The sequence below is a fragment of the Dromiciops gliroides genome, chromosome 4, assembly GCF_019393635.1.
Source record: "Dromiciops gliroides isolate mDroGli1 chromosome 4, mDroGli1.pri, whole genome shotgun sequence".
Taxonomy (NCBI): domain Eukaryota; kingdom Metazoa; phylum Chordata; class Mammalia; order Microbiotheria; family Microbiotheriidae; genus Dromiciops; species Dromiciops gliroides.
In genome coordinates this window covers 199,048,563-199,066,646 of record NC_057864.1, presented here as the reverse complement: position 1 = coordinate 199,066,646, position 18,084 = coordinate 199,048,563, and the positions used below count along the sequence as shown (strand labels likewise).

Sequence of the window (18,084 nt, the reverse complement as noted above, 5' to 3'; positions counted from 1 at the left end):
AATTTACCAGTGAGGGTTACATTGTGGAGCCTTTCTTAAATCCAGGCTGAGGAGTTCATATTTCTGTTGTTATTGTTGTTCAGTCATGCCTAACTCTTCATGACCCCATTTGGAGTTTTCTTGGCAGAATTATTGGAGTGGTTTGCCATTTCCTTCTCCAGCTCATTTTGCAGATGATGAAACTAAAGCAAACAGTGTGAAGTGGCTTCCCCAGAGTCACACAGCTAATGAATGTCTGAGGTCAGATCTGAACACAGGTTTTCCTGACTCCAGCTCAGTGCTCTACTCACTGTGCATCTATCTGTCCTTATATTTTTACCCAGTAAGCAATAGGACATCATTGAAGATTTCTGTCCAGGAGAGCAGTAATATGGTCAGATGTGTATTAGGAAGCTTATTTTAACAACTGTGTAAATATTCCACTGGAAAGCCAGAGAGAATGGACAGAGGGAGACCAGTTATTGTTAAGAGATTCAGAAAAGGGGCAGTTAGGTGGCACAGTGGAGTTCAAATGCAGCCTGAGACACTTAACACTTACTAGCTGTGTGACCCTGGGCAAGTCACTTAACCCCAATTGCGTCACCCAAAAAAAAAAAAAGATTCAGAGAACCTGAATTAGGGTGATGGCTCTTACTCTCTGAGTAAGGAGCTTTAAAAAAAAAAATAAATGATTTTAAAATGATTTAACACCTTCCCTTGTCTGAGATGGAAGCAGGAAGTGTGCTGGTAAATATTTAATAAATAAATGCATGTTATGCTTTTAAGTTTAATCTGCATTATTAGTCACATTTTCTCCATCACTTTCTTAGTCTCAACAATGACAACAAAAAAAGTAGGCCAAGCCCTGATTTATTGAGGTGTAAATACTCACAATGAAAATTTTACAATTAGTTCTCTGTACTGACTGGCTTAGTGTACTCCAGCAGAAGTGATTTCTATTCGTTTAATTCAACAAACATATTTTCAGTGCCTAATATGGGCAAGAACGGAGCCTTGACTGCTTTGCTGTTCCTCATGCCATGAATATTTAGCCATTGTTAGTCTAGAGAAACTAGAAGGCTCAGGCTTTGCCCCACCCTTTGCATTGTTCATTTCCCTAGTCTCCACTGGCTCACCTGGCTACTACTGGGGTATGCAGTAGGACCCAGGCTGGACTGGAAGTCCAAAGGAAGCCTCTTTCTACTAGCTGTGTCACCCTGGCAATTCACTTAACCTCTCTGAGATTCAGGTTTGCTCATCTGTATAATGGGGGTAATAATGTCACCTACCTCACAGGGTGGTTAAAAGAATTAATGAGACGACATATGCACAATGCCTTGTGAACCTACTATATAATCTCCAGTTGTGGTGGTGGTTGTTGCTGTTGTTGTTATTATCATCACCGTCATCACCACCATCATCGTCGTCGTCCTGGTCATTATCATTATTATCATTATTTGCCCTATACCCTGAACACGGAGTTCAGTCTTTGGGGCCTTTGACCAAGAGCCTATGTTTTATAATAACAAATCCAACACTCTGTGTCATATGAGAAGCCTTTGAGTTTCAGCTTGGGTTATGGTCTTCTTTGGGGCCACTGGGTGGCTCCATGGTGCACAGAGTGCTAGTCCAGGAGTCAGGAAGACTCACCTTCCTGAGTTCAAATTTGGCCTCAGACACTAGCTAGGTGACCCTGGACAGGTCATTTAACCCTGTTTGCCTCAGTCTCCTTATCTGTAAAATGAGCTGGAGAGGAAATGGCAACCCACTCCAGTATCTTTGCCAAGAAAAACCCCAAATGGGGTCACAAAGAGTCAGACCTGACTGAAATGACTGAACAGCTATGAATGGTCCTGTTACTACTACTGCCTTCTCCTTAAGTTAGGCTTACCTTTGTTTTGGGGGAGATGCCATGCTTCCCAAGTGGGCTATCTGTCAGGAAAGCTGAAAGATTAACTCATCCTATAGGGTAGGGATTTCCAGTTTGGGGTTCTCATTCTTCTAAGGAATATGAAAAACTTGTAAAGGGGGTACAGAGAATACTTGGCAAATTATAAGGTCTTTTGGACTTTAATTATTGAAATGAATTTCTTTATTTTATTTCTATGGGTATGCATGGTAAATGGTGGAGTTTTTTTCCTTTCCTATTAGGGGGTCCAGGAGGGTTTACTGAAAGCTTAGAGGTCCAGGACAGAAAAGGGTTAGGACTCCCTCCTTTTGAAGGTTCTCCCTAAGACAAGGATTGAATGTCCTATAGCTTTTTTCCTATAGTCAGAGAAGCTACTCCCAACTTCCCCTCTGCCCCAGCCCCTGAGAGGCGACATTATTTGACTTCGGTATAACGGCTCCTTCTGCTTTTCCCTTCCCCAGGGCCCTCCCAGGACTGAGTCAAGCATCACATCCCTCTGACCCACCGTGACTCAACCCTTCCCCTCATCCCCTGCCCCCTAAGATTCCACAAACCCAAGTCAAGATGAGTAACAGCAACAGCCTCTGCATCTTTGAAGACCGGGTGCTATGCCCCATCTGCCTGGAAGTGTTCCGCAACCCGGTCACCACAGCTTGCGGGCACAACTTTTGCATGAACTGCCTTCAGGACTACTGGGACCACCAGGCAGCCATGGGGGAAGCACCTTACTGCCCCCAGTGCCGGGAGGTCTTCACCTCCAGACCCCACCTTCGAAAGAACGTCATCTTAGGAGAGATCGTGGCCTGTTTCACGCAGAACCAGACCCCAGCGCCAAACAGAGCAGTGGCCGGCCCTGGAGATATCCCCTGTGACTTCTGTTCCCCAGAAAAACTCAAGTCGGTCAAGTCGTGTCTGCAGTGTGCAGCCTCCCTCTGTGAGAATCACCTTCGCACTCATTATGAGGACCAGGTCTTCCAAGGTCACCGTCTGCTGGAGCCTATCTGGGATCTGAAAGCACAGCTATGTCGCAAACACCGCAAACTTCAGCGGCTCTACTGCAGGACAGAGGGTTGCTGTGTGTGTGGGGCCTGCCTGCTGGAGGAGCATAAGAATCACGACACCATCCCGCTGGAGGAGGAGCGAGCCCGCAAGGAGGTGAGGAAGTAAGGCTGGAAGGCTTTCTTTGTGATCTACTAGAAGCCTTTTTAAAAAGCTCCGTGGCTGGGGTCATCCACTTGGGTGGAGGAGGGCTCAGGGTGAGGGGACAGCTCAAGGAGCCAGGCCTGCTACAAGCTTAGGGATGCCCAGTGACATCCGTGTTTGGGGAAGGCCAGGGTACTGGGACAGATCTGATTATGGGAGCCCCGGCCCTCCCTAAGCACTCCTCACACTGGCTCTGATTAACTTCTCTTCCCACAATCCCTTCTGTTCCCAGTTGCTGTCTCATCAGCAGGATGGGATAAGGATATCTGCTCTCAGCAATGTCCAGCCAGCTGCTCTGCTTTCCCCATTGCTGAGAATGATGCTTCCTAGCTCTCCCATGCTGGGATAAGCTTCCTAAATGGAGCCTCAAGCAAAGTTTAGATTTTTATCCATGCCAAGATTCAGTTACAGTTTATGATCATCACTCTTTTAACTCAGCTACAGTATACTCATAGACTCTCAGGTCTAAAATAGAACATGAGAATTTGTATAATAACAACAACAACAACAACAACAACAACTGGCATTTTTACAGGGTGTCTCAAAAGTCTTTTTTTTTTTTTTTAAGTGAGGCAATTGGGGTTAAGTGACTTGCCCAGGGTCACACAGCTAGTAAGTGTTAAGTGTCTGAGGCCGGATTTGAACTCAAGTACTCCTGACTCCAGGGCCAGTGCTCTATCCACTGCACCACCTAGCTGCCCCCCCCAAAGTCTTAATTCAGTTTTAAGCTTTAATAATTCCAGAAGCCTAAATGTTAGAAACACAAAAGGCATCATTTGAGAGTATAATTAATTACATTTATTATATACTTATTTAGATTTGTACATTTTTAATAATAAATTTAAATTTAAGTTTAATTTTCCAGATGATACTTTCTTAAACCAGGGGATTAGTAGTAGTCCTCCTGCTTGGCCACTCTGGTCCCATCAGCTATCTCTAGTAGACTTTTTCTTTTGGGGCCACATAAAAACTGTCCTGTACACACTAATACTTTATCATTTGGATAATCTTAAGGCTAAGATTACAAATGAAGATACTTTTAGTCACTGAACAGAAGATGAGGAAAGTTTTTATGAAGCCTGAAAACTGACCTAGAGAGAGATATAGCACAAGATGGAGGCTATGTCAAATTTTAAAAAGAAATGTATCAACATCTTAAAATTTTAGACAGTCTTTCAAATGTGGCTTTTTGTGACTTTGTCACATTTACATTTTTGAAGTTATTAAAGCTTTAAACTCTACAAAGACCTTTGGGCTGCCCCATAGTACAAAGTTTCAATATTTATAAAAGGCTGTACACTTATTAATGCATTGGAAACTTGCGACAACCCCGTAAGGTAGGTACTAATATCATCCCCATTTTAAAGACAGGGAAACTCAGACACATAAGCAAGTTGCCCAGGGTGAAAAAGCTAATAAGATTCCAACTCAAGATCTTCCTGATTCTAGGTCTCATACTTTAGCCACCTCACAAAGCCACCTAGCTACCTCATTCTATCTAGTCAGAATCAAATTCTTAGAGGTCATCTTAGTCAGACCTCTCACTCCTACAATGAAAGGATCCATTCTATAACAATCCTAGATGGAGGGAGGGAAAGGGGGTAGTATCCAACCTCTGCTTATACACTTCCAGTGATCTGACAACTCACTACCTAGCAAGGTGACCCATTTCATTTTCAAATAGCCCTCATTGTTAGAAAGTCCTCCAATATATAATAGCTAGCATTAGCAGCTAGGTGGCACAGTGAGTGAGAGCATCAGGCCCGGAGTCAAGAAGACTCATTCATATTCATGAGTTCGAATCTAGCCTCAGACACTTTTAGCTGTGTGACCCTGGGTAAAACTTTACCCTGCTTGCCTCAGTTTTCTCATCTGTAAAATGAGCTGGAGAAGGAAATGGCAAACCACTCCAGTATCTCTGCCAAGAAAATTCCAAATGGGATCACAAAGAGTCAAACACAAATGAAAACCACTAAACACAATAGCATTTTTATAGTGCTTTAAGGTTTGTTTGCAAAGCACTTAAAGCAAAGTTGCAAAGCACTTATGTTTTCTTATTTAATAATATATAAACACACACATATACATATATATGCATACTGTATACACATGCATAATATATGTGTGTGGAGAGAGAGAATGAGCATGGCCTATGTGTGTTATTTATTTGTACACATATGTGTGTAAATAAATAGATATGTATAAATATCTATAACTATATCTATATAGGTACATCTCTCCCCCTCTGCCTTCCTGTCTGTCTCTCTTTGTCTGTCTCTCTGTTTCTTTGTCTCTGTTTCTCTTTGTCTCTCTCTGTCACTCTCTGTCTCTGTTTCTCTGTGTCTGTGTCTGTCTGTCTCTGTGTGTGTGTCTCTCTCTCTGTCACTCTGTCTGTCTCTCTGTTTCTCTCTTTCTCTGTATGTTTCTGTCTCTGTTTCGGTCTGTCTCTCTCTCCCCTCCCCCATTTGCCACGTCCAAGCTCACCTCGTTGAGCCCCTGCCCTAGCCACCTTATGGGCATAGTAGCCACGGAGCCAGGGTGGCCAAAGAAGGGCCTGTCCTTTCCTCCCACCTCCTTCACTGGAAGTCCTAATGCTATAAAATGCCAGCTGGTGAGTTGAAGATCAAGAGGCCAAGCCAGAAGCTCTCTCTTCATTTAATTTAGAGGGAGGTCACCAAGGAACTGCGCAGGGCTCACCATGTCTGGAAGGAGGCTCCAAAGTTCTCATGTGGTTGACCACAACTGAGAAAGGGCAACTCTGAGCATGACCCTGGTGACATTTCCACTGAAGCAAAATTAGCCTCTATCCCTTCTGTCCACTGGTCTGAGTCCTCCACTCTGGAACCACAAAGAATAAGCCTGGGAGCTTTTCTAGCTGCTATCGTCCTTTAGAAACTTGAAGACTGCTCTCTCATGCTCTGTCTCAGGCCTCTTTTCCTCAAAAATAAACATTCTGCTTTCTTCAGATTCCTCAGCATCCTGGCTACCCTCCTCTGGGTGCACCTTAGTTAGTCAATTCCTCTCTTAAAGTGGAAAGTCCAGGGGGCAGCTAGGTGATGCATTGGCTAAAGCACTGGCCCTGGATTCAGGAGGTCCTGAGTTCAAATCTGGACTCAGACAATTGACACTTACTAGCTATGTGACCTTGGGCAAGTCATTTAACCTTCATTCCTCCCCCGCAAAAAAGTGGAAAGTCCAGAACAGGACCAAAAATCTAGGAGTGCTCCCACTCTCATATTTGTAGCAGAGGACAAAGGGACTCGATCTCTTCCTTTGCCCTGTCCATTCTTTCTCCAATATTGTTAAGTATCTTATTCCTTTTTGGGTAACCACGTCACACTATTTTCTTGTATTTAGTTTGAAGCCAACTAAAATCTTTCAGTCTTTTTTCAAAGAAACTGTTGTTCAGCCAAGTCTCTCCCATCCTGTTATTTGAGAGTTGTTTTTTTTTAAGCCTCAGTGTATCCTATTCAATTCTGTATCATCTTGTTAGTTTAAGTGCATAGTTCTGACCTCTAGAGATTTGGAGGGAAGGAGGAGAGAAATGGGAAGCTGGCCTTGAAGTCAGGAAGACCTGGGGTGTTAAGGCCCTGTTTCTGACAAATACAGGTTGTATGATACTAGGCATGTCACTTAATTTGTCTGTGTACCCAAATCACTGCAGGAGCAGGCAGGTAATGTAGTGGATAGAGTGCCAGGCCTGGGAACAGGAAGACTTTGAGTTCATATCTTGTCTCTCTAACTAGCTGTGTGATCCTGGGTAAGTCATCTAGCCTCTGTCTGCCCATAAAATAAAGATAATATCACCTACCTCCCAGGGTTGTTGTGAGAATCAAATGAGTTTATATATGTAAAGTGCTTTGCAAACTTGAAGTGATTATTTGTTGTTCAATCGTGTCACTCTTTGTGACCCCATTTAGGCTTTTCTTGGCAAAGATACTGGAGTGGTTTGTCAATTCTTTCTCCAATTCATTTTACAGATGAGGAACTGAGGCAAACAGGGTTAAGTGACTTGTCCAGGGTCACATAGCTAGAAAGTATCTGACTCCAGGGCCAGCACTTTATCCACTGTGTCACCTTATAGTCTTTGGTGTAGTCCTTCAACCAGCATATAACTTACCTTTTCAGAAAGATTTTTCAGTCAATTTTTGTATGAGCAATGGACCCCCAACCTTGTAAATTTCAGCACCGGGTGCTTTGTCATAGGAAAGGAGCCTAATGGCAATCAAAACCTCATCTTCAGTTGGAAATTTGTCTAGAGAGGGGTTGACTTCAACCTGAGGTAAACAGTCAGTGGCTTCAGCATTGATTGATGATGGTCTGTTGAGAACCTATAGAAGTGTTCAGACCATCTCTCCAAGATCAAGTCCTTATCACTAATCAATGTAGCTCTATCAGCACAGAGTAGTTGAGATGCATCTTATGCTTTGGGCCCATAAATAGGGGCATCATAAAAGTGCCTTGGATTGTTACTATCAGCATAAAAGTGAATTTCGTTTGCCTTCTTACTGAGCCAAGAATCCTGCATCTCTCTAAGCTTGCTTGTACTTTACTTTTGATGGACTTAAGTGCTGTCTTCTTAGACACAGATGAACTATCCTGCTGGTAAACCCTCTTTTCCATTTAGCAGCTTCTGAATTTCCCCATTTTCATCAAACCAGTCATGATGTTTGCTAGTGTTCTGATCCAGATGAGCAAATGCAGTGCTAAACCCCAAATCTCTGCTGCTTGTGATAATTTTGGGCTAACAATTAATACCAAGAAAACACAAGTGCTCCGTCAGTCAGCACCACACTATCCATACGTGGAACCATCAGTTAACAGCAAATGGAAAAGTTTTGAATACTGTGGATAAGTTGGCAGTATACTTTCCAGGAATGTACACATTGACGATGAGGTTGATGTACACATTGCCAGAGCTAGCTCAACATTTGGAGGGCTCCAAAGGAAAGTGTAGGAGAGAAGAGGTATTGAAGGTCTAGAGAGCAATTGTATTGACCTTATTGTAATATGCATGTGAAACCTGGTATGCCAGCCCCACACCAGGAACTTGAATCACTTCCATTTGAATTGTCTTAGGAAGATTCTGAAGGTCACCTGGCAGCATAAGATACCAGACACTGAGGTCATCTCTCGAGCCAAACTACCAAGCATTCAAACTCTACTACAGAGAGCACAACTCCAATGGACTATTCGAATGTCAAATGTATGCTTGCCTATAAAAGACTATTTTATGGAGAACTCACAGAAGGCAAGCACTCACATGGTGGTCAGAAAAAGTGATATAAGGACACTCTCAAAGTCTCTCTTAAGAATTTTGGAATTGATTACATGACATGGGAGACACTGGCATAGGACCACCTAGCATGGTGTGCCCTCTTCAGGGAAGGTGCTGTGCTCTATGAGCAAAGTGGACTTGAAGTAGCTCAAAAGAAACATGAGATGCACAAATTTAGAGAAGCCAACCCAAATGGTCACATGGATTATTTGTGCCCAACCTGTGGTAGAGCCTTCCCAGCTCCTAGTAGTCTGATCAGCCACAGGCAGACACACTGTAACTTGACTCTAACATAGTGTGACTTTTAAAATCTAATATGGGGGGGGCAGCTAGGTGGCGCAGTGGATAAAGGATTCAGGAGGAGCAGAGTTAAAATCTGACCTCAGACACTTGACACTAGCTGTGTGACCCTGGACAAGTCACTTAACCCTCATTGCCCCTCAAAAAACCCCCAAAAACAAAACAAACAAAGAAAATCTAATGTGTGGGGGCAGCTGGGTGGCACAGGGGACAAAGCACCAGCCCTGGATTCAGGAGTACCTGAGTTCAAATCCGGCCTTGGACACTTGACACTCACTAGCTGTGTGACCCTGGGTAAGTCATTTAACCCCCCTTGCCCCACAAAAAAAAAAAATCTAATGTGTGGTTGCCTTATTCCTATCCCAAGTGTAAGGAAAGCTAGCTAGGGTTTACTTACTTTACGAGTTTTAGTACCAGTTTTGGGCATTAAGCATTTATTAGTGAAAAAAAGAACATGTGGGTCAGAAAGCCACAAAAAAGCCTATCTTCTCTAGAGGAGCCTGGCCTGCTTCTTCTCCTTAGTCCTCCACCATGAGCCTGTTCCAGCACCAAACTGCCAGTCCCAGCTTCCTCTGAGTCCCAGGGGAGAGGCAGTCCATACACACTGCTTCAAGCTGATTGGTTAGCATCACCCAAATCCATTGGTTCACTGGACTTGAGGGTGGTCCCGTGTTGAAGTCAGAGTCCACAGTCTCTTAGAACACACCCTCTTCAGAGTTGGGCAGGTGTGGTTTCAATTGAATTAACTTTAAATGAATTAATTTTAAGCACTTTAATCAGCAAAGTCAGTCAATCTCAGTCAATCCAATCAATATGGGGTCTTTGGGCATTGATAAAGCCCATTTTTTTTTATAATAGTGATGTCATTTTGGTCCTCTTTGAGAACAAAAGATAACAACCACCAATCTACCTAACTCTACTATCATCCAAACCACATTTATCCATCTTGCCAATATTAGAGCAAATTTTTGTCAAACAATTTTTAAAAGCTCTGGCTTGTCCAAACATTTTTTCCCCTTATCTACTTAGGTAGTAATCCTAACAAAATGAATGGCTTGTTCATAGTGAACCCACAATGCTTCCTATATTAATGATGTTTCTTTTCCTTTCTAAGTGTTCACGAACTATGTGACTAAGAATCCAATCTAGAATTTTACCAATGGATTGGCAACAGTCAAATAGCTTCCAGGATTTACTTTTTTCCTCTTTGAAAAAATCAGAACTTTCACCACTTCTATTTTTTACAAGTCCTTCAGAGACCACTAGCAGTAATTCACTAGTAAGATATTCAAGTTCTTTCAATTTTTCTGAAACATTCCATTGGGAGCTGAATTCATATGTTCATTTTTTTAAAAAATATTTTTATTTTCAGTTACAAATTCTCACTCTGCCCCCTCCTCCATCAGTTGAGATGGTAAGAGAATATAATACCTAGTATAAATATGAAGTCATGCAAACATATTCCACATTAGCCCATGTTCAGAACAACAACAACAACAAAAAAAACCCAAGAAAAATAAAGAATAATATCTCAGTCTGCATTCCTGAGTTCTTTATCTGAAGATGGATTGCATTTCTCATCATGATTCCTTTGGAGTTCTAGTGGGTCATTGTATTGAAGAGAGTTACTTAGTTTTTCACAGTTGTTTATCTTTACAATATTGCTGTTACTGTATGCATTGTTCTAGGTCTGCTCACTTCACTTTGCAATCAATTTATACAAGTTTTCCCAGGTTTTCTGAAATTATCTCTTTCATCATTTCTTGGCATCTAGGTGGTGCAGCAGATAGAGTTACAGGCTTGGAGTCAGGAGGACTTGAGATCAAATCTGACCTCAGATATTTACTAATTGTGTGACCCTGGGCAAGCCACTTAATCCTGTTACCTCAGTTCCCTTATATGTAAAATGAGCCGGAGAAGGAAATGGCAAAACTACTCCAATATCTTTGTCAAGAAAAATCCCAAGTGGGTCTTGAAGAGTCAGACACAACTGAAACAACTGAGAAGATCTCATTGGGAAATTGCTTCATTTTCCAATTCTTTGCCACCACAAAAAGAAATTGCTATAAATATTTTTGCGCATATGCATATGCTCATTTTAAAGCACAGTTGCTCTTTTAAAATCTTCTCAACCTCTCTTGACTTCAGTTTCCTCTTAAGACATGTTTGTTCTTACCTTTTCCAATCTGAATATTATTCTCGATAAAAAATACAAAAACAAGCTAGGAATTGAGTAGTTTTGCTTTCTTTCTATCCTTTGTTAACCAAGAACCTCTGTGCAATGGTATAATCCATGTCTTATGACTCTTGATCCAAACATAATTAAATATCTATATATATATATATAGCAGAACCTGGAGTCCATGGATAGATCCCAAGTGTTCCATGAACTTGGATGGGGAAAATTATTACATCTTTATCTGTACTAACCTCTAACTGAAATTTAGAATTTTCCTTCAATCATGAGTTTTATATAAATAAATAATTAAATAGATAGATAAATGAATATATACATACACACACATATATACTTAGAAGTCCATAGGCCTCATTAGACTGTCATGGACATGACACAAAATAAAAATTAAGAACCATTGTTCTAGAAACTGAACCTGGGATTTCATTTGGAATAGGAACCTTTCTAACAATGCAATTCTACACCATCTTTGCAATTTAGCATCTTAGAGAGCTGTCCAGGGCACAGAGAGAAGTTAACTGACTTGCTTAGGATCATGTAGCTGGTGTGTGTCAGGGGCAGAGCCTTAAACCTAGGTTGTCCTGGCTTTGACGGCTGACCTCTATCTACTATGCCATGCTGCCTCTCTTTCTTCATTTTAAGGGTGAGAAAACTTTCAGGAGCAGATCTAGATCTGCCTTCTTGCTTCCTAAAGCACTGGAGGTAGAGAGAGAGCCTAGTGCTCTGCAGAGCAGCATGTGGGCCCTGGAGTTACCAGAAAAAGTTATAGGCAGGGTGCAGCTAGGTGGCACAGTGGATAAAGCACTGGCCCTGGATTCAGGAGGATCTGAGTTCAAATCAGGCCTCAGACACTTGACACTTACTAGCTGTGTGACCTTGGGCAAGTCACTTAACCTTCACTGCCCAGCCCAAAGGCTGGTAATTCTGAAATCCATCAGCAGCTCTGAAATGCAGTTCTCTCTCTCTCTCTCTCTCTCTCTCTCTCTCTCTCTCTCTCTCTCTCTCTCTCTCTCTCAGGATTAAGTCTCTTGCCCAGGGTCACACAGCCAGTCAGTATCTGAGGTCAAATTTGAACTCAGGTCTTCCTGACTCTCAGGACCAGGGCTCTATCCACTATGCCACCTAGTTGCTCCAATACAGTGGTTCTTAGGGGGAAACAGAGCAATGACTTTGGCAACAGAGAGATAGAAGACATAACCCTTTGAAGTCTGTCCTTCTGAAGGGGGTGACTTCCTCTGTATCCTCTTCCCTCCACCCCAGGTAGAAGTCCGGAAAGTCCAGGCCAATGTAGAGAACCAGATGTTGATCATCGCGTCTGATAGCCAGAAGCATCGTGGTCGGGTAGCTTTCCTCACGGTAAGGTTGGCTTCTAGGGTATCTCCTGGGGCAGCCCACAAGTCAGGATGCAGTGTGATGTTACAGGGTTTAGAAAGACATACAGAAAGTCAGCATCTGACCCCTGACTTCTCAGGGTGAATGAAGTGGTTCGGGTAGGATGAAATGAGATGAGATTGTTTGGGATATTGGGATGGGATGAGATAAGATGAGATGGAAAGGATAAATTGGGATGGGATGAGTTCCAGTGGTATGGGTTGAGATGGGGTAGGATAAGATAAGATGAGATGGGTGGGGTGAATTGGGATGGGATGAGCTAAATTGGTATGGGGTTGAGATGGGATGGGATGGGAACAGGTACAACATATTCCCAGAACCTAACTGCCTTCAGTTAGTACTCCTTGTTTGGATTCCCAATTCCATTGCTAGCTTTTGGCCCCTGGGTTGGCTCTAGATCTAATATAAGGTCCAAACCACTGGACATTTTCCTTTCTTTCCTTCACTGTAGGGGCTTACCTGGATGTGGGACTAGGGGCAGGGCCTTGGCTCAGGCACTGGGAGGTATCCTCTGCTATATGGGTACTCCTACTCTTGGGTTCAGGATCCCTAGGGTGGGGGGAGGTCAGGGATCTTCTCCCCTACTCCTCCAGAAACTGATCCAGACAGTCCGAGAGGATGTAAATCGTTGTTTCGCGGACATCGGGAGGGAGGTAAAGCGACTGCAGGTGAAAGTCTTGGAGTTTGTGGAAAAGGAGGAGGCAGCTGCTCTAGGTCAGCTGGGCAGCTCTATCCAGCAAAGCCACAGTCGCCTCTTAGAACTAGAGGGTGATAGTGTCTGGCTCCGGAGCCTGCTTACCAACCAGAGTGACCAGCAGTTTTTAGAGGTAGGAGTTCCTCGAATAGCACTACCCCTTATCCCACCACTAGCCCTTCCCCAAGCCCTGCCTAGGTCTTATAACAGTAGAATAGCCCCTAGGAGAGACATCAGAAGCCCTGGGTTCTCCTTCTGGCACTACCACTGACTTGCACTGCCACCTTTGGCAAGTCACTTCATAATTAAGATGTGGAATCAGAAGACCTAAATTAGAATCCTTTTCTTGTTACAACCTACTTATGGCTAGTATGTGTAGTACTTATAGGCAGTAAGACAAGTCTCTCCACCTACTTGTAAGTAGTACCTGTACTACTTATAGGCAGTAAGACAAGTCTCTCCACCTACTTGTAAGTAGTACCTGTACTACTTACAGGTAGTAAGATAAGTCTCTTAACCTCCCTGGGCCTCAGCTTCTCTATCTGTAAAACGAGTTTGGGTTGAACTAGAGGATCAATTCCCTTCTCACCCTTAAATCCGTGATCCCACATATCTCTGGGTCTCAGTTTCCTCTCTATAAAATTTAATTCAATTCAACAGGAATACGTTAAACACATATGTCCAGAATGCCATGCTAGGGGCAGGGACAAAAAATACAAAGTAGAGATAAACATGGTTCTTGGCCTCATGGAGTTCACAAGTTTACTTGGATGATATGACTTAGACAAATAGTTATAGTTTTATATACATATATATATACTGTATTTATGTACACACACATACACATACATGCAAAAGTAATACATTTATGCCTAAAAGCAAAATTTTGTGAAGGGGAAAGTCATAACCAACTTGGCAGCAGGGGCTGAGGTGGTTAAGGAAACGCCTTAGAGAAGATAACCTTTGAGTCATATTTTAAAACTAATGGAAATTCAGTTGACACAGGGAAGATTAGGAGCAAAGAAAATTAAGGGGTTATACTAGAATGACCTTTTTCCACATCTAACCTTAGAGGGGTCCATGCTTCTGTGTTCCCACAAATCTATGCTCCCTTCCTTATTAGCCCAAATCAGTGAGTCCATTCCCTTGATCATCTTTTTGGTTAAGTGATCAATGACGAGGGATGAACTCTGAAAGGCTACAAACTGAGAACAAACTCTTATTTCAATTTCCCCCAACAAGGTAGAGTAGAAAGAATGTCATGCTTAATCCCCTCCTACAACCCTTCCTTTCTGTTGGAAAGTTCTTCCCTAATCTTTCTACTATATCAGGGCAATAGGTCAATTTCCTATGAAAGGCAGCTAGCAGATAGTGTTGGAGTTGGAGTCAGAAAGACCTGAATTCAAATCCTGATTCAGACACTTACTAGTTCCAAGGACCCTGGACAAGTCATTTAACCCCTTTGGGTCTCAGTTTTCCTCATCTGTCAGATAAAAGGTCAGAGCTTGGGCCCTAAGATACCTTCCATCTCTAAAGAAACAATGCAACACATTAATCATAGAAGGTCTCTTCCATCTTTAAATTTATGATCATTGTTGTGTCATGCTCTTTCTTAATGACTGCCTCAGTCATGCCAGGCCAGGTCTAGAAGGTGAGGTGGATGCAAACTCCTCCCTTCAATCCCCTTCCTCTCCTGCCTAGACTCTGCTTCCCAGAGTGAAAGTAGAATGGACTGAGGATGGATTTGCAAGCAAGTACATTCTTGTCATTCCCTCATCCTGAACAAAACTATTTTTAGGCCCTTGTTGAAATCAGAATATCAAGAAAAGAACCATTTTTAAATTATTCCCAGGGCAGCTAGGTGGTGCAGTAGATAAAACATGGGCTCTGGATTCAGGAGGACCTGAGTTCAAATCTGGCCTCAGACACTTGACACTTACTAGCCGTGTGACCTTGGGCAAGTCACTTAACCCTCATTGCCCCACAGCCCCCCAAAAAATTTATTCCCAAGGCTCCGAAGCAACCTTTTCATTAAAAAAAAGTGGCCCCTCAATGACTCACCCATCCAATCCATAGCTTAAGCCATAAATGTGGCAGTACCCTGAGCTAGAAGTACTTGCCAGGATCATAAAGGAGGAGGGAGGGAAGGAGGGAGAGAGGGGAGAAGAAGCCATGGGAGTTGGAAGACAGGCAACTTGTGCCCCACCTCCCTCACTGCCACAGCTGCCACCCCTGGGGCAGCCCGAAGCTCCCAGCCACTGCTTGGCACACAGCTGACAGAGAGGGCTCCTCTCCCTGGGTCCCTGGCCCCAGCCCATCCCACCTCCTAGGAGTTCCCGAGGTTGAAGCGGTTCCCAGGCTGCACAGAGTCACTGCTGGGCACCACGTGTGAAGAAACAAACAGCTTTCCTCGGCTCTCGGAGATCCTGGCTGAGCTGCGGGCCCAGCTGGCTGTGGTGGGCCTCCGCTTTGTCAACCAGCTTCTTCTAAAGGGTGAGTGTCAGTCACCTGGGAAGGTTTGATGAGGACTGGGAAGGGACTGAAGAGGAATTGGGACTAGGGATTATTTGTATCTTTCCTTCCCCACACCTACCTAGTTGGAAGAGAAATTGGGGAGAGGGTAGAGACTGGGAGGAACCTATGTTGTTTATACTTTTTGGGGAGGAGAGGGAATGGCTTGGGCCCTGGAACACTCTGACCAGTAACCTGGCTGCTTGTGACTGGGAGAAACCAGTTGTTAGGATGTAGTCTGAGTGACTTTAACTGAGGTCACTGCATCTACAAAAGGGTCTTTATCTCCTCCAGGAATTAAGATGCGTTCCTATGAGGTGCTGCCCCCAGCTGTGGACAGGAAGAATCTACTGAAGTGTGAGTCAGGGCCCTGGGGTACCTTGCCCTTTGAGGGAGATGGAAGCAGCCAGGTACAGTGGGGAAAGGGTTAGATCTGGTATGAAAGGACCTGGGTTCAAATCCTAGTTCTGCCACCTATCTATGTGACCCTGAGCAAATCTTTTCACCTTCTAGACCTCCACTTCCTTTTCTACAAAATGAGGGGATCGCACCAGATGATTCCCTAAAGTCTGTTCTAATTCTAAGGTGGACTTGGAAGGGACCTGACTCATAAGTCATTTCTGCCACTTACTCTTCTTTCATTCTGTTTCCTTGGGAGCGATACCAGCCCTTTCTACCCTTCCCCACCCAACCACCATCCCAACCCCCAAACAAATAATCTTGAGACTTCAGAGATGTTGATGAGGGAGTTGACTTTAGGCAGCCTCATCAGGTGGTGAGTGGAAGTTCTTCTGCCAGAAGACTCCATATTGAGGAGCAGGTGACCCAGGCTCCTGCTGACCCTGAGATTAGCTCTGCTGTACATAGGTGTTCCGGGTTCTGCATGTGACACAACCTCTGGCCACAGGGGGGTGATCAGGGCAAAGCTGGGAGCTAGTACTCTATTCCTTTGACCTTGACTGAGCCAGAACCCCCCTCTGTCCTCTGCCTCTTTACAAAAGTTAAGTCCCTAAGGTCCCCTGGCCCTTCACTTGCCAACCACTTCATACCCAAATTCATATCCAAGGCCCAACTCTCTCACTCCATCACCTTCCACACTCACCTCAAAGCCCCCCCCCCTTTGCAGGTGCCTTTCCCTAATTAAACAGGTAGGGAATGCTCCCCCTACATACATAGGAATATTGTTCTGCATTTTGGTTATTTTTAATTAAAAGTTTCTACATGAAGAGCATGCCTGTGTCCTCTCCTTAGCAGGACAGGGAGTGGACACAGCTTTATCACTGTAAGCCCCTCAGTTCAGTCCCACTCCCTTGTGCCCCTCTCCAGCTAGATATGCAATATCTGCCCAATCTATGGTCTGTTATGTTTACTGACCAAGCATTTACTGTGTACCAGGCACTGTATTAAGTGTGGGCTTCCTCCATCAGAGAGCCTGGCCAGGTAAAATCATAAGCCCCAGACTCCCTCTGATCTCCTGCTAAGGTAACCTAGGGGAAGCCCATCTAGTCATCCTTCTGGGCTGAGGCAGCTCAGTCAGAGGAAGGGAAAGCGGCCAGAGCTGAGGAGCCCCCAGAGAAGGGGGTCCCCTGGAGGCGGGCACTCCTCAGGTGAATGGAATGACCCTTACGCAAATGATATGCAAATCAGCACATCTTCCCTCTCTGGACTCCGGGCTCTCTCGGTCCAGGCTACTGCAACTTGAACTTCGACTCAGCCACGGCCAGCGAGGAGCTGTTCCTGTTCAAGGAGACTCACTCGGTGCTGAACCTGGGCATCCTCCTCGAGCCCTACGCCTCGGGCCCCTTCCCCGGCTTCAACCAGTGGCCCCAGGTGCTGTGCACCCGAAGCATGGCCGAGGGCCAGCACTACTGGGAGGCCGAGGTGTCCAACTCATGGGTCTGCGTGGGCGTCACGTACAGCTGCAGCCCCCCGCCCAGCGGGAGGCCCCGGCGCAACATCGTCTACCTGATCGGCCGCAACAGCGCCTCGTGGTGCCTCGAGTGGGACTCGCTCAAATTCTCGGTCTGGCACAACAACACGCAGACCGTGCTGCAGGGGGGTTACTACCGCACCATCGGCGTGGCCCTGGACTACCCGGCCGGCTGCCTCTCCTTCTACGGCGTGGCCGGGGGCATGAGCCTTATTTACCGCTTCCTCACCAATTTCCTGGAGCCACTCTACCCGGCAGTCATGGTCAGCAGCGGGGCCTCCATCACCCTGAAGCAGTACCCCGAGTCTTAACGGGGCGAGGGACGGTCGGAGGGAGGGCCGCCCCCTCCCCACGACTCCTCTCGCCGCCGCCGCCCTCCCTCCTGACCAAGGTCTCAACTACAAATAAAATTGGATTCTATCTCACTCCAAGGACAAGGGTAGTGGAAGAGGATTTTGGGGGAATGGATAAGTTTGGAGGGCCAGAGGAAGGGGACAGGTGGGAAAGGCTAAATGGAGGTCCAGAAGGCCAGGAAGAGTATCCAGGCAATGTTCTCCACCATCCCCCCTCAAAAAAGCTTTTATTTCCCACCCCACCCCTGCAACCTAACCCTCACTTTGGCTTTTAAGCATCACCCACCAAAAGCCTAGGCAGAAGTGGGTTGAGCACAATGCAACTCTATCACCACCAC

At 44.8% G+C, this 18,084-nt stretch overlaps 1 protein-coding gene across 1 annotated transcript; it reads left to right on the top strand.

Annotated features, from left to right (window-relative positions):
• The first annotated feature begins 331 nt into the window (after positions 1 to 331).
• Positions 332 to 17,704, top strand: LOC122752987 (E3 ubiquitin/ISG15 ligase TRIM25-like). The gene is made up of 7 exons (XM_044000028.1): positions 332 to 352; positions 2,453 to 3,043; positions 12,127 to 12,222; positions 12,852 to 13,085; positions 15,283 to 15,445; positions 15,758 to 15,820; positions 17,151 to 17,704. Exons 2-7 carry the CDS (start codon positions 2,453 to 2,455, stop codon positions 17,702 to 17,704), a joined length of 1,701 nt encoding a protein of 566 aa, XP_043855963.1. The 5' UTR covers positions 332 to 352.
• Positions 17,705 to 18,084: the final 380 nt, after the last annotated feature.

What these genes read in the sequence shown, in the direction of transcription:
- LOC122752987 (XM_044000028.1), top strand. Translation starts at nt 2,453, where the DNA reads ATGAGTAACAGCAACAGCCTCTGCATCTTTGAAGACCGGGTGCTATGC. An exon ending in GTCGGGTAGCTTTCCTCACG is followed by an intron (nt 12,223 to 12,851) that starts GTAAGGTTGGCT and finishes CTACTCCTCCAG; the next exon opens with AAACTGATCCAGACAGTCCG. An exon ending in CAACCAGCTTCTTCTAAAGG is followed by an intron (nt 15,446 to 15,757) that starts GTGAGTGTCAGT and finishes TATCTCCTCCAG; the next exon opens with GAATTAAGATGCGTTCCTAT.